We start from the raw sequence: 22,641 nt of genomic DNA on the forward strand, positions 1-22,641 counted from the left end.
GGGTCTGGGCAGGACAGTGGAGACCCAGTCAGGATTGCCTTGGCTGCTGCTGCATTTACTGCTGCGGCCCACGGCTCCCTTGAGCTAGTGTCCTGCTGCCCAGCCTGCCGGCTGGATCCCCTAAGCGTGAGGAGGCAGCTGTAAAATGCAGGCTTTTGAGCTTTTCTCATTTCCTGTCCGAACGGCTCATTTAGTTTGCATGTTGCCCGGATTTGTCCCCTGTGAGCCACAAAGTAGAACCGGCTCCGTGGATATTGGAATTACCTTCTGTTTCCTAATGAATATCTTTGCCTAGATCGTTTCTCCAAGTTCCTGTGTGGGGCAGCTGAGGGTTGGGCAGTGCCTGGGTTTCCCTAAGATAGCCCAGGAGAGCTGTTGGGAGATGAGACCCCCCCGCCCAACCCTGCTGCTCCCCACCCCCGCCCTCACCACCACATACACACACAATCATGCAAAACTTGTCTGCTCACTGGAAGTGGCTGAGGGGTAGGCCAAGGAACAGGGAAACAGTGAAAGGGGGGACTGCCTTTTGCCTCCATACCCCAAGGCAGTTTGCTATTGCCCAGGTAAGTGTCCTCTCACACTGGGCTCATGGTGGGCTTTCTCTTTGCTCCTTCCTCCCTAGAAAGTTCCTGAGTACACACTGACCATCCAGGCCACGGACATGGATGGAGAGGGCTCTACCACCACGGCAAAGGCCATAGTGGAAATCCTGGATGCCAATGATAATGCTCCCGAGTTTGAGCCACAGAAGGTAACTCCCATCCTTCTTGCACTTCTCATCTGGTAAAGGACTGAGGCCGGCTGCTTCTCCCAGACCAACCCACGCTTCTACAACCAAGTCCCAGTTCTGTCGCTTACTGGCCGTGTAACCTTAGGCAAACTGCCTAGCCTCTCTGTGCCCAGTTTCTTAAGCTGTGAAGTGGAGATAATGATAGATACCTGAGTTTTTGATGAAATGGTCTGTGTACAGTTCTTTCCAGTCTGCGGGGTTTAAACTTCTCTACCTCGTATCTGTAACCTGACCAGGAACCCAAATGACCTGAGTGTGATTCCCTAGGACCTATATGGTGGAAGGAGAGAGCTGACCTGTCCTTTGACTCCCACAGGCTCACCACAGCACATACACCCACCACACTCCCTCATGTGCTTACAAATCTAGCTTTGGGATGGCTTAGGCCTCACTAAAAATTTGCCCTGGAGAGATGGCTCAGTTTATAAAAAGTGTTTGCTGTGCAGGCGTGGAGACCTGAGTCAAAGGCCAGTTACACTTGTAACTCCATTGTTGGGGAGGTGGAAGTCAGAATTCCTGGGGCTGCCTGGCTTGTCTCAGGAAACACTGTGGACAGCTCCTGAGGAATGGTACCTGATGTTGACCTCTCACCCCTGCGAACATAGTAGTATGCACATACACAAACACACAAAAAAAGTTGTCCTGAAGGCTTACTGGGGTATCCCGTACCTGTACTTAACAGTGTTTGGGAGGTAAAGGCAGGAGGATGAAGGGCCATCTTCTACTCCACATCAGATTCAAGTCTAGTCTGGGCTACGAGAGAACTGTCTAAAAAAACCCAAAAACTTTAAAAAAAAAAAAAAAAAAAAAAAAAAAAGCCGACTGCCCAGGCTTTGTTACCTGCCCCCGAACTTCCTGGCCAGTCCCCAGCCCAGTGAGGCGCCTGTCCTTGTTGCCATCTTTCCTGGAGCCTCTGCTCTCTGCCAGGTGGGTGGCTATGCGCACAGTAGGGGCTTGGGTACTACCCAAGCTGTGGAGAGCCCTGAGCTCCCCATGGAGAAGGAAAGTGGGTCCGGAATGTGTGGCCTCGTCCCCAGAGCTGTGCTGAGGCTTCCTAGCCGCTGGTGGCCTGTCGGACGGCTCCTCTCTCGGCTCTGAGTGCAGTGTGTCCCCTCCCTCTCCCCCACAGTATGAGGCCTGGGTGCCTGAGAACGCAGTGGGCCGGGAGGTGCAGAGACTGACAGTGACTGATCTGGATGCCCCCAACTCATCGGCATGGCGTGCCACCTACCACATCGTGGGAGGTGACGATGGGGGTCATTTTACTGTCACCACTCACCCGGAGACCAACCAAGGCATCCTGACAACCAAGAAGGTAGGTCTGTTGGGCCTCTAGGACAAAGGGACCCCTCCTGCCTCAGGCCACTTCCCTTGGGCCATTCAGTGGTGACTACACCAAGACAGTGGCTCTGGGTACTTGTCTCTCTGCTCCTGAGCTGAGAATCCATTCTTTGAGCTATTGAAACAGGGTCTTATTGTGGGTTTTGTTCTGAGGGGTCCTGCGGGTTGGGAGAGTATGGTGGTATAGGGGATCAAGCTCAGGGCCTTTTTCTTTAATGGTCTTGTGTTCATCGGGATAAAGGGCAAGACTGGTCCAAAAGTCTTCAGGAGCAGGGGGCATGGTGGTTCACACCTGTATCTCACTCTCGGGAGATGGAAGCAGGAAGGTCAGGAGTTCAAGTTCATTCCCAGCTCTGTAGCCAGAGACCAGCCTGAGCTTTAAAAAGAAAACTAAATAAGTAAACACTTGAACAAAATAGATTCTTTAAGAGGCTAGTTCAACAAGAAAAAAAAAATAACAATAATTGAAGGTTCAAGAATATGGCTCTGTTTAAAAGGTCTCTGGTTTGATCCCAGGTTAGCACCAAAAAGAATGTGGGCCTAATTTGGGCATGGTGACACCCTTTTACCAGCACTCAGAAGGCAGAGGCAGGAAGATTTAGAGTTTGAGGCCAGCTTGGGTACACAGCAAGACCTTCTCCCTAAGGAAACAGGAAAAGGGGGCTGGCCTGTCTTTTTTTGTCTTTCTAAGCTCACAACAGAGAAGGACTTAGTGTAAGAAGTAGTTCTTAAAACTGTCTCAGCCAGGTATGTTAGCGCTTGCCTCTAATCCCATAACCCCAGCTCTGGGAAGGCAGAGGCAGGAGCATTACTGCAGGTTTGTGGCCAACCTGATCTAAAGACCATTCCAGCCTTGCCTTAAAACAAACAAAATAGATAAATAGAGGAATAAAGACTTTGAAGATGTGCTCTTTTGAGACAAATTCATTGTAATGTGTCTTATGTTGTGAAAAAAAAGTTCATATATAACACAACTTAGCTAACTCATACTTTCTAGAAAAAACGTGGCTCAGTGGTAGGTCACTTGCCTCATCTGTGCGAAAGCCTCCGTTTGATCCCTAGCAGGACCACAAAAAACTGAAAACTTAAAGCTAGGTGGCACGTGCCTTTAACCGAAGACAGAGGTAGATGGATCTCTGAATTCAAAGGCAGCCTGGTCTATATATTGAGTTCCAGGCCAAGCCTTTAATCTCAGCACTTGAGAGGCAGAGGCTCTGAATTCAAGACCAGACCTGTCTACAAAGAGGATAGTTCTAGGATAGCAATGGCTACACACAGAAACCCAGTCTCAAAAAACAAAAATACAACAACAGCAAAAACCCCAAGAAACAAACAATTAAAAAGAGAATTCCAGGCCGGCCAGGACTATATAGTAAGACCCTGTCTAAATAAGTAGAGCCACACGTGGTAGTGCAGAGACCAGAGGATCTCTGTAGTTCAAGGCCAGCCTGGTCTGCAAAGGGAGTTCCAGGATAGCCAGGACTATTATACAGAGAAATCCTGTCTCAAAAACTAAAAAAGAAAAGAAATAGATATGTAGGTGGGTAGGTGAGTGGATGGATGGGAAAATATTATGTATACATTATAAACATTTTTAAAATATAATTTTAAAATATAATTGAATAGAGAGAGAGAGAGTTATAAAATAGAAGGAAAGGCTTCTAAATGTTTTGATAGATGAACTATGTTTGAGAACAGCTACACTAGAAATCACAGTGCAGGGGTCAGATATTTGCATTTATTTGTAGAACCTTCCAAGTGCAGTAGATCCCGTGGGCCAGCCTGGTGATGCGTTACCGCCACTGCTACTCAGAACAATAAAGAAACAACTGAAAACATCCTGAACAAATTAAATTACAAGGCGCTTTCAGAAGTTGCATTCCTCGGGAACTCAGTCTATATTAAAAGCACACCAATGCTTGTTTTATGTATTAAACATGTTCTTGGCTCTAATTATAAACAGGTTCTCACTCCAGTGAGTGTCTGCGTGGCCCTGGGGACATTGGAGAGTCACAAGGGATACAGAGGTGGTCCTTTGTCCTTAGCATTGATGTAGCATCCCACCCAGAGGCACCCTAGTCACACTAACCTGCCCCACAGGCGCTCAAGCCCCTCCTCTGGGACATCACTACCCTATTGGGAACTAATCTTGTTTGGCCTCACAAAGGCTTTGGGCTTGTCTGAGAGACCCCAGTAGATGTCCTCTTAGGAAGCACGGAGTTTGGGGGGATAGGGAATGGGACCGGGCAGCTGCCAGAGCCTTGGTCCCTTTACCTTGACCCTCCTGGTGCCCACGGGCCACCTCACAAAATGCTGCCTCAGGTTCCTCTTCTCTCCTAGGGTTTGGATTTTGAGGCTCAGAACCAGCACACTCTGTATGTAGACGTAACCAACGAGGATCCCTTTGCCGTGAAGCTCCCAACTGCCACCGCTACCATCGTGGTCCATGTGGAAGACGTCAACGAGGCCCCTGTGTTCGTCCCACCTTACAACATCATCGAGGCCCAGGAGGGTGTCTCTGTTGGGGAGCTGGTCTGCATCTATACCGCACAGGACCCAGACAAGGAGGAGCAGAAGATCAGGTACCTGGGGACTGGGCACCAGGTCAGCCAGACACATAGCTACACTGGGCGGCTTGTTCCATTCACCATGAAAGTCTGTACGGTGCCCTTACCACCACACTTGCACCAGACCCCTCCATCCTGCCCTGCTCAAGGCGGAAGGCTCTGTGGTTGGCCTGAGGAGGCTCTAGGTGATAACAGAACTCTATGCCAGCTGCGACCCTTCTCAATCCCTCTGCAGCTACGAAATCCTGAAAGACCCAGCCGGCTGGCTAGCCATGGACCCGGACAGTGGCCACGTCACAGCTGTGGGCATCTTAGATCGTGAGGATGAGCGGTTTGTGAAGAACAACACGTACGAAGTCGTGGTCTGGGCCACAGACAATGGTGAGAGCTTTCACCCGGGCCTTCCATGGCAGGCCTGTGGTGGTGCCCAGGGCAAGGGTACTCCCTCCTTAGCAGGGAATGGTGGTAGAGATTGGATTGGCACACCAGTCTGAATTTAAAGGCCTGGCTGCTATGATGCTAATTTTTCTAAATCCCAAGAGCTAGGGAAGGTAGCACCGAGGACTCCCTTTTCAACTTGTTTTTAGTTCACTGAACTCCAAACTGCCCTGTCAGTGTCTACTGATGATTGACTGACAAGGACTACTGGGAATACCACACGTGATTCAGTTGTTATGCCGTAATTGGAGGGATTGTAAGGTTATACCATCTGCTTGGTATTTAGTGAACTGGTGCCTTGAGGCAGGTTTGTCTGATATTTTGCATTCCCGGAAGCTGATCAGTAGACAACTATACCAGCTTGAGCCAGCCAGTAGGTTTTACTCTGTGATTGATTATAACGGCTGAGGGTAGTAGCTGCAGCTGCCCTGTGATTTGTTAGTCATGTCTGCTGTGGTCACAAATTAGAACAAGAGTGTGATTGGCCATGTGTTTGCCATTGCCAGTTTGACCTACAGTGAAGTTGGTGGGTGAAGGGACTTAAGAGAGGATGGCTGGGTGGTAGCCAGGAGCCATGTGGAAGCTGGTTGGGTAGCCTTAACTTGATTCCTTCACCAACCATGAGCAAAAGCTGAAAAGAGATCATTTGTGTAATTGCAAACAGGAAACCCTCCCGCCACCGGCACTGGGACCCTCCTGCTAACGCTCACCGACATCAATGACCATGGCCCAGTCCCGGAACCCCGTCATATCACCATCTGTAACCAAAGCCCGGTGCCTCAAGTGCTGAACATCACGGACAAGGACCTGTCCCCCAACTCCTTCCCTTTCCAGGCCCAGCTGACACATGATTCGGACATCTACTGGGTGGCAGAAGTCGGCGAGAAAGGTAACCCTGGCGGTGGCGGGAGGCTGCCAGTTCAGCTGGGTGGGTGTTGGCCCCATCTGTGGGTCACAGAATTAATGGTCTCAAAAATGACCATCAAGTGGTCCTCCTAAAAAATGTCTTCAATAACAAAACAAACAGGGTGAGGCATGATTGCACGTGATCCCAGCACTCAGGAAAACACACCACACACACATGCACACACACACATACAGATTTCTGTGGCTTCAGGGCCAACCTGATCTACCCAGTGAGTTCTAGGGCTATGTCATGAGACCCTGTCTCCAGAGAACAAGCAAACAGCATCATCCACAATAAAAACATAAACAAAATGTAGGTAACCAGGGCTGGAGAGATGGCTCAGTGCTGAAGAGCACTGGCTGTCCTTCCAGAGGACCTTGGTTCAATTCTAGCACTCCCCTGGCAATCACAACCACCTGCAATTCCAGTTCCAGGGGATCAGGTATTCTCTTCTGTAGTCCTCAGTACTAGGTAAACACGTGATGCACAGACATACATGCAGGCAAAACCCCTGTACACATTAAATAAAATTTTAAAATTAGAAAAAAAGCAAAACAAAAAACCCACATGCTGCTCCTGTAGAGGACGCAGGTTCAGTTCCCAGCACCCATATGGTAGCTCACCACCATTTGTAACCATTTGTAGTGTCGAGGGATCCAACATCCTTTTCTGACCTCTGGGGGCACCAGACAAACAACTGTGCACATACATATGTGCAGAAGAAAACCACTCACACACATATAATAAAATAGATATTTGTTTAAAGCTACTTCTTAGAATAATGTCTTTTTTTTTTTTTTTTTACGGTTTTTGGTTTTTTGAAACAAGGTTTCTCTGTGTAGGAATTGCCCTGGTTACTTGCTTCATAAACCAGGCTGACTTCAAACTCTCAGAGATCTACCTGCCTCTGCCTCACAAGTGCTGGGATCCTAGGCGTGTGCCCCCACGCCTGCCATTATAATGTGTTTTGTTTTTCTTCTTTTTTTGTGGGGGAGGGGGATGTTGTTTGTTTTGAGACAGGGTTTCTCTGTTTTAACCCTGGCTGGCCTGGAATTCACTATGTAGACCAAGCTGGCCTGGAATTTACAGAGATCCTCCTGCCTCTGCCTCCTGAGTGCTGGGATTAAAGGTGTGTGCCATCACTGCCTGGTTTATAATATATTCTTTTGAGGCAAAAAATAGTCTAGCAGCTGATGACCCAAGAATATTGGTCCAATATCGCTTGGCTTATAGAACGTCACATTTAACTCTCATTGCTCTCTTGTTTGTTTTGTTTTTTTAATTTTTTGTTACTTTTATTTATTTTTTAACTTATTTATGTTTGCCTGAATGTGTGTCTGTGTGAGGGTGTTGGATCCCATGGAACTGGAGTTACAGACAGTTCTAAGCTGCCATGTGGGTGCTGGGATTTGAACCCAGGACGTCTGGAAGAGCAGACAGTGCTCTTACTGCTGAGGCCATCTCTCCAGCCCCTGTCTGTTTCTTTTTAATAAGATGACAGCCAAGGGTGGTGGCTCACACCCATAATTCCAGCACTCAGAAGACTGAGGCAAGTGAATTGCCATGAGTTTAACACCAACCCAGACTACAGAGTAAAACTCTCAAAAAAAAAAAAATTTGACTAATTAACTTAAAAATGAGCACTTGCTGCTCTTCCAATGGACCAGGTTCAGTCCCCAGCATCCACATAGTGCGTTTTTTTGTTTGTTTGTTTTTGTTTTTAAGAAAGAGTTGAATTGATTTTTTTGTGAGCTAGCAAGATTTTTCATTGGGTGAAAGTACAGCACAGCTTGATGGACGTAAGTTTGGCTCCCAGAACCCAGAGGTGGAAGGAGGAAACTGACTCCCAAAAGACTTGTCTTCTGATCTTCACACATGCATCGTAGCACACACATGCCCACATTCATACCTGTAGGTTCACACACACACAGACAGAGGCAGCAACAAAAACAACAATAATAAGATGGTACCATTGGAAAAGATATTAGGGTTTGGAGAGATGGCTCAGAGGTTAAGAGTGCTGGCTGGGGCTGGAGAGATGGCTCAGCGGTTAAGAACACTGCCTGCTCTTCCAGAGGTCCTGAGTTCAATTCCCAGCAACTATATGGTGGCTCACAACCATCTGTGATGAGAGCTGGTTTCTTCTACTGGTGTGTATGTATACATGCAGTACAGAGTACTGTATAACTAATAAATAAATAAATCTTTAAAATGAAGGAAAAAAGCGCTGGCTGTTCTTCCAGAGGTCCTGAGTTCAATTCCCAGCAACCACATGGTGGTTCATAACTAATTATAATGAGATCTGGTGCCCTCTTCTGGCCTGCAGGTATACATGCATACAGAACATTGTATACATAATTAATAAATAAATCTTTTTTTTTTTTTTTAAAGGGTAGAGGGAGATTCTAAAGAATGAATTAATTTTTGTAACCCAGGAATCCCTCTCACAGTGGTAAAATTTGGCTTTAGCAAGGGTTTTAGAGACTTTTGTTCGTTGGCTTTGCTCTCCTGTTCTGGGGATGGAACCCAGAGCTTCATGGATGCTAGGCAGGTTCCATCCTTACAGTGCTACACTTAAACAAAAGCTGCCTTTTGTTCTTAGGGTGCTAAGGCTGTTCTCAAACTTCGATCGTCTTGTATTCAGTGCCCAACACAGAGGAGATCCGCAAGCTCATAAACTCTCTCTCTCCAGGAGACACCGTGGCCTTGTCCCTGAAGAAGTTCCTGAAGCAGGACATATATGACTTGCACCTTTCTCTCTCCGACCATGGCAACAGGGAACAGCTCACCATGATCAGGGCCACTGTGTGCGACTGCCGTGGCCACGTGGAGTTCTGCCCCAAGCCCTGGAAGGGTGGTTTCATCCTCCCCATCCTGGGTGCCGTCCTGGCTCTGCTGAGTGAGTACCACATGCTTCCTTCCGTGCTGAGTCGTGTAGTCAAGAGACCTGCCTTTTCTCAGCTCCTGACACTAAGCCAATACTGTTCACCCATTTCTCTTCTCTCCTTTAGCTTTATGTGTGTGGGTGTCTTGTCTGCATGTACGTATGTGCACTGGTTCTGTGCCTGTGCCTGTGCCTGTGCAAGCCATCACAGGGGGTCAGATGGCCTGGAACTGGAGTCACAGACAGCTCTAGCTTTCGTGCGGATGCTGGGAATCAAACCCGGTCCTCTGCAAGAGCAGCCAGTGCTCCTAACTGCTGCGCTGTCTGTCTCCTCCTTCCCCTCACCCACTTCTTACACTCTGAATTCTAGGAGCATCATTTAGTCAGTAAGATGTTTCTAGAACTACCAGAATGTGCCAGCCTAATGTCTCCCTGTCGTGTCACTGTGTGGTTCTGAGTAGTGCAGGAATTTGTTGGGAAGGCAGACTCCAGGTTTAGGCAGTCCCTTGCAGTGAGCTGAGGAAGCCTGCTTTTTAAAGAACAGGCAGTTTCTCAGCTATGCCATCCTGCAGACCTGCTGATCCAGAGACCTAGTGACCTGTGTTTTAACAAACCCTCAAGGGCTTTTAAAACACGCCACAATGTAAGAACCACTGGAGCACTGGTAGAAGTAGTTAGTTCAAAACAAATTTCTTTCATGGCATTTTGAGGAAAATGGATAGCGCTGGAAGTCATTGCACTGAGTGAAGTAAGCCGGGAAGACACTACCGCATGTTTCTCTCACATGTGGTACCCAGATCTAGAACTATATGTGTAAATACATTCGTGTGTGTGTGTGTGTGTGTGTGTGTGTGTGTGTGTGTGTGTGTTTGCAGGTCATGAGACTAGAGTGGAATTACAAGGGGAGGAAGTAGAAAAGAGGTAATGGATTGCATGTAGTAGGAGAGCAGGGAGGCCTCCTGTGTGGGGAACAAAAGGAGACAGGCACAGGCAGGCAGTGGGCACAGGAAAAATGAGAACAGAGTACAGTAACACATGTACGAAGATCACATGATCAACCCCTTACTCTGTGTGCTGAATTAGTAATAAAAATAATAACTACAACGGCTGGGCACAGTGGCGCAGGCCTGCAATCCCAGCACTTAGGGAGGCAGAGGCAAACAGATCTCTAGGAATTCAAGGCTAGCCTGGTCTACAAAGTGAGTCTAAGACAGCCAGGGCTCTTACACAGAGAAACTCTGACTCAAAAAGTAAAATAATAATAATAACAACCATAAATAAACATTTCTTAGAGCTGAACGTGGTGGTATGTATGTGTAAGCCCAGCACTCAGGGAGCAGAAACGGGAGTTTTGCCACAAGTTCAGGGCCAGCCTGGGCCACATAGTAAAACCCTGTCTCCAAAACAATAATAATGCAAATCTGAGCTGGGTATGGTCTCATATACCTAGAATCCTGCCACTAGGGAGACCAAGGCAGGAGGATTACAGATTTCAGCCAGGACTCACAACAAAGTGTAAAGCCTTGTCTCAGAAAACACACGCACACACATCCAAGCCCCATATTTCTCTGCTGTAAAGATAGACGTATCACAGGCACTTTGTCTGGCTTCTTGACTCGGTCTTCACACAGTGCTCATAGCAGCCAGAAAGGTGTGAGACAAGGATGAGTCTTCCCCAACCAGTGCTCGGGCACCAAGAGGTAGGGGTAAGAGTCTGGGGGTTCAACACAGAACATGGCTGGCAGGGGCTGCCTTGGCAGAATGGCCGCTGCAGCACAGAAATAAAGACCTGAAAAAGGAAAGAAAAGCAGCCATGCTTGTGTCCAGAACAGCAAATGCCCTGGGGCCGGACTGTGCTCAGAGTCTGGAAAATGCAATGGCTGTGTTGGGGGAAAGTGGGGAGTGAAGTCAGAGGACGATTGGTAGGTGCATGGTCCTTGCGGTGGATCTTGGAGACTGCTCAAAAGACCCTGGGTAACTGGGACGTCACTCGGAGATTGGGAGCATTAGCGTGCTGTGAGATGACATAAATCCTAGATGACATTCCTGCCGAAAAGCCTATGCAGGGCCGTGTTGGAGGCAGGGCCCTGGGAGGAAACTCCATCAAAGTCCTTGGTGCTGCTTTGTGGTCTGTAGACTGTTGGATGTTTTTTCATAGTTTTTAGTTTTATTTTCTGTTGCTGTGATAAAATATCCTGTCAGACGCTGGGCAGTGATGGTACACACCTTCAATCACGGCTCTCCGGCAGCAGGAACAGGTAGATCTCTTGAGTTCAAGGCCATCCTGAAGCAAGATCCAGGACAGCCAGGGCTATGCAGAAAAACCCTGTCTTATAAAAAACTGACAGCTGGGTAAGGTGGTGCACACCCATAATCCTAGCAGGAGTAGGCAGATCTCTTGTGAGTTTGAGGACAGTCAAGGCTACACAAAGAAACTGTGTTTGGGGGGAAGAAAAGAGGGGAGAAGAAGAGGAGGAGGAGGAGAGAGGAAGGGAGGGAGAGGGGAAATAAATTTGAACTGTGGTAGAGAGTTGGGGGAAGAAGATAAGGAAATACAGTTTCCTTTTGCCAGTTTGTGTGGGGAAAGAGATGCCCAGCCATGCCAAATGGAGAAGTGAGTAGGCATATAATAAGCCTTCGGCACAGGTGTGAAATCCAGCTTGCCTTTAGTCTTCCCCCAGAACCACTGGGGAAGAAAGGAGAAGAAAAGTCGCATCTGCTCCATATCTACATTTGCATCCATAGAAACCATGACCTCCCAAAGAGAGTTAGGTCTGTTGTGCCTAGCCAAAGAGAGAGTGGTCCTGTCAATTGCCAGTACTAATAACAACCCCATGACAGTTGGGGAAAACAGCCTGGCCTTAGTTGACCAGTTCTTCCCAGGCACATGCTTTGCCAGTCTTCCCAGCTGTCACTGGAAGCCAGTCCTTCCCTTAAAATTCCAGTTTAGCATAAGACTGTGGCTAACTTAGAGGACATCGAATGACCAAGAGTCTCGGGGAAGGTAACAGCGACTGGGGGGGAGAGGGTTCCCTCCTCTCCCCTCAATGCTGTCAGCATGGAAAGTCTGATGTAGTAAATGCTATAGGGTTGGAGGTGGGAATGGAGTCATCCTGTTTCCAGGAAGAGGTGACGTTAAGTGGCGACGTAAATCTGTGAATGTGCATAAAAGACAAGAGACTGCAGGTCTCAAAATCTAAATGCAGCTGGATATGATAGTGTATTTTGGAAGGTCTTGGAGGCAGAATGCATTAGGGTTCTCTAGAGGAACAGAATTTATACAACGAGGATTATATATATGGAATTATTAGAATGACTTACAGGATGTGGTCCAGCTAGTCCAACGCTCACTGTCTACCAACAGAAGGTCTAAGAATCCAGTAGATGGCCCTCCTATATACAAAAGACAAGAGGGCTGAGAAAAAAGTTAGGAAAACTACACCCTTCACAATAACCACTAACAGCAGAAAGTACCGTGATGTGACTCTGACAAAGCAAGTGAAAGACCTATTTGAAAAAAAAAACTTCAAGTCTCTGAAGAAAGAAAATTGAAGATATCAGAAGATCTGGAAGGATCTCCCATGCTCATGGATCAGTAGGATTAACATAGTGAAAATGGCCATCCTACCAAAAGTAATCTACAGATTCAATGCAATTCCCATCAAAATACCAACACAATTCTTTACAGAACGTGAAAGAAAAATTCTCAGCTTCATATAGAAAAATAAAAAACCCCAAATTGCTAAAACAATCCTGTACAACAACAGATCATCTGGAGGTATCTCTATCCCTGATCTCAAGCTGTTCTACAGAGCAATAGTAACAAAACTGCATGGCACTGGCATAGAAACAAAATGGTGGATCAATGGAATCAATTAGAAGACCCAGAAATAAACCCACACACCAACAGGTACTTGATTTTTGACAAAGATGCCAAAACCATACAGTGGAAAAAAGATAGCATCTTCAACAAATGGTGCTGGTCTAACTGGATGTCTACATGTAGAAAAATGCAAATAGATCCATACTTATCACCCTGCACAAACCTAAAGTCCAAGTGGATCAAAGACCTCAACATAAAACTAAACACACTAAATCTGTTAGAAGAAAAAGTAGGGAAGAGCCTTTAATAACTCATTGGCACAGGAGACAACTTCCTGAACAGAACACCAACAGCACAGGCTCTAAGATCAACAATCAATAAATGGGACCTCATGAAACTGAAAAGTCTTCTGTAAAGCAAAGGACACTGTCATCAGAACAAAATGACAGCCTACAGACTGGGAAAGGATCTTCACCAACCCTATATCTGACAGAGGGCTAATATCCAGATGGATAAAGAACTCAAGAAGTTAAAAAGCAACAAATCAAGTAATCCAATTAAAAAATGGGGAACAGAGCTAAACAGATGTCTCAGTAGAGGAATATCAAATGGCAGAAAAACACTTAAATAAATGCTCAATGTCCTTAGTCATCAGGGAAATGCAAATTAAAACCACTCTGAGATTTCACCTTATACTCCATCAGAACGGCTAAGATAAAAAACTCAAGGGACAACACATGCTGGAGAGGATGTAGAGGAAGGGGAACATTCCTCCATTGCTGGTGGGAATATAAACTTGTACAACCACTTTGGAAATCAATCTGGCACTTTCTCAGAAGATTAGGAATAGTGCTACCTCAAGACCCAGCTATACCACTGCTAGGCAGAGTACAAGGAATCTTATGAAATAAGGGGGAGCTAGAAAGACCTGGAGGGGACAGGAGCTCCACAAGGAGAGCAACAGAACCAAAATATCTGTGCACAGGAGTCTTTTCTGAGACTGATACTCCAACTGTGGTCCATTTGTTGAGATAACCTAGAACCACTGCATAGATGTAGCCCATGGCAACTCAGTGTCCAAGTGGGTTCCCTGGGAGTAAGGGGAACAGGGACTGTCTCTGACATGAACTCAGTGGCTGTCTCTTTGATCACCTCCCCATGAGAGGGGAACAGCCTTACCAGTCCACAGAGGTAGACAATGCAGCCAGCCCTGATGAGACCTGATAGGCTAGGGTTAGATGGAAAGGGAGGAGGACCTCCCCTATCAGTGGACTTGGGGAGGGGCATGGGGGGAGAAGAGAGAGGGTAGGATTGGAAGGGGATGAGGGAGGGGGCTACGGCTGGGATACAAAGTGAATAAATTGTAATTAATTAAAAAAAAAAAAAACAGTAGATGTTGGGCACTGTGGCGCATGCCTGTAATCCCAGCACTCAGGGAGGCAGAGGCAGTTGGATCTACAAGTTGAGTCCAGGATAGCCAAGGCTACACAGAGAAACCCTGTCTTGGAAAAAGAAAAAAGAAAGAATCCAGTAGTTGTTCAGTCCATGAGGATGGATGCGTCAGCTTGTTTTCAGTTTTTGCTGGGATCCTGAAGAAGCAGGCTCTAATGCCAGTGGAGGGGTGTACTTGCCAGCCACAGTGAGAGCAAGCAGGCAGAGAGAGCAGGCTTCTTCCATGTCCTTTATACAGGCTGTCACCAAAAGGCATGGCCCAGATTAGAGGTGGATCTTCCCACCTCAAAAGAATAGACTAAAAGTGGGTCTTCCCACTTGAAATGATTTTTCAGTTAAGACAGAATTTCTCACAGGCGTACCCAGCTGCTTAAGTTTTAATTCCAGGTGTGGTATAGTGACAACTAAAAACAGCCCATCACACAGGGAGATCAGGAGTTCAGGACTAGCCTCAGCTAGACAGACTAATCTGGGCTACATGAGCCCTCTCTGGGAAAAAAAAAATCCATAAATAAAATGAGTGCACTATGGTCCGAGGGCCTGGGGTCATGACTGGCCTCATGGTTGAGGGAGTTCTTACATCTCTCCACTTTTTCAGCCCTTCTGTTGGCACTCCTCTTGCTGGTGAGAAAGAAGAGAAAGGTCAAAGAGCCCCTTCTGCTCCCAGAGGACGACACTCGTGACAACGTCTTCTATTATGGTGAAGAGGGTGGTGGCGAAGAGGACCAGGTGGGTCACTGGAGGGGTTGGGTGGTAGGTAGGTGTGGGTGTCCCCAAGGCCCGTGATGGAGATAGCTGGGTCGTACAACCTCAGTTATGTTGACTAGCCCTGGCAGAAGCATCAGTCTTCTTGCAGCACTGGTCACCAGTTCCCTCTCCTGGGAAGGGTGTCTAATGCCATAGTCTCTTTGTCCTGGCTAAGTGGCTCTCAACTGTCCCCTTAATTTGGAAGAAGAGGGGACAATAGGATTGAGGGACTTCCGGGGTCTCTGGCCTCCTCCAGAGCCTCAGAAAGATGACATGTGACTGCTGGAAAGCCGTGCACATCCTTGACCCATGTTCCCTTTTGTTTTCATAAAGGACTATGATATCACCCAACTCCACCGGGGGCTGGAGGCCAGGCCTGAGGTGGTTCTCCGCAATGATGTGGCACCAACCTTCATCCCCACACCCATGTACCGTCCCCGGCCAGCCAACCCAGATGAAATTGGCAACTTCATCATTGAGGTGAGACGTGACAGGTTAACCCAGAGCAGATCTGAGTCGTAGCATGGGAGAACGAGCAGGAGGAAGTGGCTTGCTGTGCGAGCCTGGCAATAGTTTATTCCTGGAATCCACTGTGGTAGGGGAGATCAGACTCCCTAATGTTGTCTTCTGATCTTCACACACACACACCACTGCTGCCATCATCATCACCATCTTTAACTTCAAAATTGATTTGCTGGTCAGCTGGCATGGAGTCAGGCCTCAGCCCCGACTTCCACCCTCTGTTCCTGTCTTCTGCAGAGATGGAAACAGGACTGCTTGCTTCTCTTGCCTGTTGGAATTAGTCCAAGCAGCGAGCTTTCTCTGGCTTTGTTTGGAAGGGTGCTGCTCAGAACACAGGTGCTCACATCTGGAGACATTGCCCAGGAGAGCCGATTCAGAAAAGATGGTTTGGGCCTCTTTGTTACATGCAAATTCTCTCTTAATTAATCCTGTCTTTGCAAATATGGAAACAATGTCCAACCATCTGTCAGGTACTAACCTTCGATAGTTTTGTATGTGTTGGGTTTCAGAGAAAGCCACATAAACCTCTCAGTCACCAATCTCAGTCAGCTATGGATGGTTTATTGAACACACACCCGAGACTGATCATGATCAGGGACGCAGCCCAGACTCAGGCTGAACTGTGATACTGAGTGCTTCTCAGAGTTAGCTTACAAAGGCAAAAACCGCAATTAGCTCATACAGGGCCCAGACGGTGGAACAAGCGGTTCAAAGTCATGCTCCTTGCTCACTGGCTTGGGATGCCCTGAGCCACTACGCTAAATACTTCCTATGCATTATTTAATTTCAACTTTCAAAGCCTTGGGAGCAGAGGCCAGGCAGGCTTTCCCGGAGGTGGAAGCAGGGGTCTGGGTACACAGGCTAAGCAGCAGAGGCAGTGGTTTTGCCAGAATGCAGGCAGCTGGCAAGGGTCAGCAAGGGTCACCATCCTGCCATGCTAACTGCTGGTCTCTGCTGCCCTAGAACCTGAAGGCTGCCAATACGGACCCAACTGCCCCACCCTACGACTCCCTGCTGGTGTTTGACTATGAGGGCAGCGGCTCTGATGCCGCCTCCCTGAGCTCCCTCACCTCCTCAGCCTCCGACCAGGACCAGGACTACAACTACCTTAACGAGTGGGGAAGTAGATTCAAGAAACTGGCCGACATGTACGGTGGCGGGGAGGATGAGTAGGCGCCCTGCCAAGCTATCCAGGCAGAAATGAAAGATCGGGTCACAGCAGCATCTCACGGAGCCTCCTCTACAGCGAGGACTTAGAGCTTCTCAGGAAGCGGCCTGCTTAGTATACTGAGCCTGACAGGAAGGCTGGACCGGAAGCCTTTCAGATGAAAGGATGTGACACAGACTCCAACACTGATCCCTCAGCCAAGGCTGGGCCCCTCTCAGAGGCAGAATTCCTAGAGGTCTCTCACACGATGCTCAACCCTGCCCTCCTCAGGGCTGACTTGCTCTGCTGCCCTTGCTGACTTTCCCCTCTCCTTAGAAAGAGGCCTCTTAACTGCAGCCATTTTTTTTTTAATGCAGTGTTCGAAAAGAGGCTGGGGGAGGGGCACCTGTGTCCCCTCAGACCCTCCAAAAGAGAATCGTGCAGGGCTTGTTGTTGTTTTGTTTTGTTTTGTTTTTAACTGAGTATGTCTAAGTTGTCTTGTATTTTTTATTTTCCCCGTTGCGTGCCGTAGATGGAGAGTGATGACAATCGTGTAAATGTACCAGAATTTTTTTTATTAAATGAACTTTTCCCAGAGGTGTTAGGGGAGTGGAGTTAAAACAAAGACTCATCTTAATTCTCACAGCATGCATTATATGAAGCCTTCAGTTTGGTGGTTTTAGACTTTTTGCAAATGCCCTCACTTCTCCCCCAACTTCCCCCTTGTGGTAGGTATGTTCAGAATTTGCTTACATGCGCTTCGGGCTCAGCCAGTCTCAGGGCCGGAAGGTAGATGTGGTGCAAGGTGCAGAAACAGGCCAGAGATGGGATAAGGACCTCCCCTACCCTGCAGTTTCAGAGCCAAGAGGGAACCACACTCAACTTCCTTCCTTGGAACTCAGTGGCACAAGCCTATAATTACAGCACTTGGGAGGTGAGATCAGGAGGCCAGTGTCTAGGAGGATTGTGGAGGGAAAAGAAGGATCATGGGAGCTGGGTGTCACACACCTGTAATCTCAGCACTCAGGCAGTAGCAGGTGGATCTCTGTGAGGCCAGCCTGGTCTACAAAGTGAGTCCAGGACAGCCAAGGCTACACAGAGAAACCCTTCTCAAAAAAAAAGGAAAGAAAAAGATCTTGGGTGGTATATGTCTATAGTCCAAGCACTTGGGAGACTGAAGCACATTTCAAAATGTAGGTTTGGAAATCAGCCTGGGTTATCAAGACTCTGTCTCAGAAAACAAAAGTGCTTTCCAGGACAGGCGGAGCTTTGTGGTGAGACTATGTCACAAACAAACAAATGGCTTTTATGGTTGAAAGAACTCATAACCTGCCCCATGGTGAATGCTTTCCAAGCCCTCCAACACTTTTTTAGCTTGGCCTTACAGACATCCTCTGAGGGGACTTTCCTGCATTAAAGAGTGACTTCTTTGTGGGATTTTTTTTTTCCTTAAATTATATGTCAGAATGAAGTAAAACAGGAAATTTCAGAATTCATTCAGGGTGTTGGTCTTATTAGAATAAACTAGAATTTTCCCAACACTACTGGGGCAAGAAAGCAGAAGTCAGAATGCTGTTTTTAAAGTGAAATCCAAAATTGTTCTTTTTTTGTTAAGTCTCTACCTCATGTATGCCTGGTGCCCCCTTTGCCCAGGGAGGCACCAGAAGGAAGTGTTGGATCCCTTGGAATAAGGGCTTGGGGCAAGGGACTTCTAAAGGCAAAAACCATATCCTGAGCTGTTGTTTGGCAGCTGCAGGGGAGGTTTTTCAAAAGCAGGCAGTTTAACAGAAGCCAAGATAAATTAGCCAGTGTATCTTAGAGTTGGGTGGTTTTCCGTGGGATTCTCCATGAAGGAGGTTAAATTGTAGTCGAATCTAAAATGGACTTCTCAAAAATAGGAGCTGGAGGAACCTCTGTATTGTCTTGTCCTGTCACACTGGGACCTGAACACTGGTGCTCTTAATTGCCAGGACCATCGCTCCAGCTCCAGGAGTTCCTGGACCTGGACGCTCCAGCTCTCACCTGATGACCAGCATGCTGGGTGGGGAGCCTCCCCTGAGTTACGAAGACCCCAGTGACTGGGGTGCATGCACAGGTTTGACATCAAGGCTGACAACTCATGTCACCGGATGAAGAAATGAAATGGGAATTGAGGGGTTAGTGAGATGGCTCAGAAGGTGAAGGTGCTTACCACCAGGTCTGACAAGCTGACTAATCACAGGTGGAGTCTCCTAAGTTGTCCTGTGAAACTTCTCACACATGCACACCAGCTAATAAAAACATAATAAAAAGTAGTTAAGGAAATTAGGCTTCTCACCTGTCCTTGATCTGTTTGTAACAGCCCTCAGACCCAGGCTGTTCCTACTTTTGAACCCCTTTGCTGACCATCACCCTGATTCTCTCGTTGATAAGAGGGTGTGGAAGGATAGGGTGTCTCAGCCACTCACACCTGCTGCCCCTTATCTAGAACTCCCCTCTCAGGGGCTGAATGAAGCAGGGAAATCCTACCTGCAGCTTCAGCTAGCCACAAAACTAAAGCCACTGTTCGGCCCGGCTTCTCCCCATGGGACTATTGGAGGGTATCAGAGGAGTGGCTTTCACAGCCAAGTCTGGCTTCTGTGAATGAATCTAGGCTCCTTTGGCGATGGAGAAACAGTCACAGGCCTGAGTAGCCGGGAAGAGCAGGCCATGACGTGACTAGGTGGTTAGGGTGTGTGCCATACTGTTTTGCTGTGACTACGCTTCCCATCTGCAAAATGAAATCGAGGACCTGGGGTCATTAGGCTCCATAACAGGAAACCAGAGGCTGATGACCTGCTCACAGGTCAAGGTGCTTCCTCCAAGCCTGATGACCCAAATTCTCTAATCTCTGGGACCCAGAGAAATGACTTCCTAAAGTTGATCCCAGACCCACACACATGAACATACAAGCTTAAAAAAAAAGCAATGTCTTAAAAATATTTTCAGAACTAAGTCGCCATCTCTATTCCTGGTGAGTAGTAATCACATACACCTGGTGAGCCATTAGCCGTGCTAATGAGGGCTGCCTGGGCGTTTTGCTACTCGTTCACATTTTGCAGTTCGGTCCACTCTGTGTGTCCTCCAGTGTTTACCCGTGTGTTGCACCCACATTTTGTGTCACAATTTCGAGTAACAGCTTGGGGGCCACTTTGTTGTCTCCATCACATCCAATTTAATACTGATTTGCTCTTCCCCACCATCTGTGAATGGAAATTCTAGGGGTTTGTTTTGTTTCTAACAACAATGTCAAACAGTCCAGGGCATCCATGTCTCTGGAGGCTCCAGAGCCACCTTCAGTCTGGTGATGAGAGCTGGGGATGCAATCCTGGCATCAGGGCTCAACCTGGGATAACTAGACTGAAAAGACCTCTGGGGTCCGTTCTGTTCTCCTCATGTATCAGATCTCTCCCCAGACTTCTAAGAAGCCCAAGAGGGGAGAAAAAGTGAAACTTTAAGGATGGATGTGATGGCACAGACCAAAGATCCTAGTACCAGGGAAGGCAAGGCTGGAGGGGTGAGAGTTCAGAGCCACCCTGAGGCTTCATGGGGAGACCCTCTCCAACAAAACAAAACCCGGGAGCTTTCCTGTTAGAAAGGTCTTGGGTTCCCTTGGAGACCTGCCGCCTCAGCATCCTCCTCCCAGTCCTACAAACTCCCCTCACCCCAAGTGAGTGCAACAGCCTTTCACCTTGTGGCTGACCTAAGCAATGTTTTGCCTTACTTTTCCCCCTCCATTGGGTACAGGTAATTCTGCATGCCCAGTCACTGCATGGCCTGAGAAGGGTTTTAAGACCCAAGTAGAGAACTATGGCCAGATAGCCAGCCAAGTCAGGGACTGTCCGTGAGGTCAGCTGGGTGGCAGTCGCCCTTGAAAGCCCCATGAGTGGCAACAGTCCATTTGTGTCTAGTTTGGTTCTCACTAGGGAGCTCTATGGGCCAGTTCCCCACAAACCAAAAGCTCCCTTCCCACCTCCCATCCAACGTTTCTTTCTTCCTTAAAAAAATACATTTTTATGTAGATGAGTGATCTGTCTTCACACACACCAGAAGAGGGCATCAGCTCCCACTTCAGATGGTTGTGAGCCACCATGTGGTTGCTGGGAATTGAACTCAGCCTCTGGAAGAGCAGCCAGTGCTCTTAACCATTGAGCCATCTCTCCAGTCTCCCTCCCCTTTTTTAAATGGTTTTTCAAGGCAGGGTTTCTCTCTTTTAGCCTTGGCAGTCCTGGAATACGCTCAGACTGCTAGAGACATCCCCCAGTTGCTGTGGCTATCCCAAAGGACAGTTCTCTTTCCTCCCAGCAGAGGGTGCCATTCTCCCAAACCACAGCTGTAGCGCACGTTTGCAGCCCGGCTTGGCGGGGCCCATAGAAAGGCACATGGCTGCGGCATACCTAATATGGAAGTCTGCTTGTGAAGACAGCTCTGCCTGCACAGAGCACACGCTCGGTAAATACTAGTTGAATCAGTGAACGAACAGGCTCTCTGATGGAGGAGGCACTGTCCTCAGATGGGGATGGCGGCTGTCCATATTTATTGGGCTATGATTGGCTTTAACCTTTACCAGAGTCAGTTACATCCCCACAAACCTGTCAGGCAGGCAGAGAGAGCTTTTTATGGTTTCCTTTTTAAAAGGAAATTGAAGACCAGAGAGATGGCTCAGTGGTTAAGAGCACAGCACGAAGGTATTGCTCCTGCAGAAGATCCAAGTTCAATTTCAAGCAACCAGGAGGTAATTTACGACTGTCGGGCTTCAGACCTGGACAAACAGCTCAAGTGCCTTTTCAACCAAGGCAGACCTGACCTCCAGGTTCTCCCAGCATCCCTGGGTCTGAACTCCTCAGCCCAGGAGCCAGGCTTCACCCCCGCAGAGACTCTGCACTATACAATCCAGACATTTTGGCCCCCTCTTCTCCAACTCCACCTCCTCCTCCTCTTCCTCCTTTTCTGTATGTCCTCTTCCCTCTCCTCTCTCTTCGTGCACCTTTCTCTGCCCCTCCCCCTGCATGTCGGCGGAGAGCTGCTTTCAATAAGCCTGCGCTCACATACTTTAACTTGTCTTGCATTAGCTTATATTGCCGACCAGTAAGGTTTATCAACAACCATTCGAGACTCAAGTTCCAGGGGGATTCAAAGCCCTCTTCTGAGTTCCATGGGCACCGCGTGCCCAGGGTGCACAAACACACATGCCAGCAGAACATTTGTACACATAAAATAATAAAAGGAATAAATGTAAAACAAAAGAAAACAAAAAAAAAAAAAAAGGAAATCGAGAGTTAGAACATGGAGAGTTAGGACAAGTTCTGGGCTGGGCATGGTGGCATACCTGTAATCCCAGCACTTGAGAGAAAAACTGAGCCAGGAATTCCAAGTTCCAGATCAGCCTGATCTGTACAGAACGACATGGGAAGAGCGACAGTGGAGACAGTTTCAGATCCAGTTCTCCTGGATCCCCAGAGATGGGCTTTCTACGTTTCCTTAAAGGACGGTGTCTCATGCATCCCAGGCTTGTCCAGAATTCAAATTTGAACTCAGAATGTACCTTTCAACCCCTGTTCTCCTGTCTCTGCCTCCCAAATGCCAAGATAACAGGAATGTGCCACCATACCTAGTTTATGAAGCGCTGTAACTGAACCTAAACATTCTTGAGTGCCAGGGTAGCATTCTACCAACTAAGGTAACTCCCTAGCCCTCTTTTTATCAGTAAGAATGAAACCTCTCAGCCAGGCGTGGTGGCACATGCCTGTAATCCCAGCACTCAGAGAGGCAGAGGCAAAAGGATGGCTGTGAGTTCCAGGCCAGCCTGGTTCTCAGAGTGAGTTCCAGGCCAGCCAAGGCTACACAGAGAAACTCTGCCTTGGGGAAAAACAAACAAACTCTGTCAGGCATGATGGCAAATATACTTAACCCCAGCACCCCAGGAGGCAGAGACAGGCAGATCTCTGTGAGTTTTAGAACAGCCTGGTCTAAATAGCAAGTTCTGGGACATCCAGAACTAC

General features: G+C 47.8%; 1 protein-coding gene across 1 annotated transcript in view; it reads left to right on the plus strand.

Moving 5' to 3' along the window:
- Positions 1-17,211, plus strand: part of Cdh3 (cadherin 3) — a 42,273-nt gene extending 25,062 nt beyond the window's left edge. The window contains exons 8-16 of the mRNA XM_055621232.1: positions 626-754; positions 1,923-2,108; positions 4,475-4,716; positions 4,937-5,082; positions 5,804-6,028; positions 8,739-8,945; positions 14,804-14,934; positions 15,286-15,432; positions 16,438-17,211. Coding sequence (XP_055477207.1) covers positions 626-754; positions 1,923-2,108; positions 4,475-4,716; positions 4,937-5,082; positions 5,804-6,028; positions 8,739-8,945; positions 14,804-14,934; positions 15,286-15,432; positions 16,438-16,647 — 1,623 coding nt within the window. The 3' untranslated portion in view covers positions 16,648-17,211. The remainder of the gene's footprint in view (positions 1-625; positions 755-1,922; positions 2,109-4,474; positions 4,717-4,936; positions 5,083-5,803; positions 6,029-8,738; positions 8,946-14,803; positions 14,935-15,285; positions 15,433-16,437) is intronic.
- Positions 17,212-22,641: the final 5,430 nt, after the last annotated feature.

Source organism: Psammomys obesus, unplaced genomic scaffold (genome assembly GCF_907164565.1).
Source record: "Psammomys obesus unplaced genomic scaffold, mPsaObe1.curated_primary_1811, whole genome shotgun sequence".
Lineage (NCBI taxonomy): Eukaryota > Metazoa > Chordata > Mammalia > Rodentia > Muridae > Psammomys > Psammomys obesus.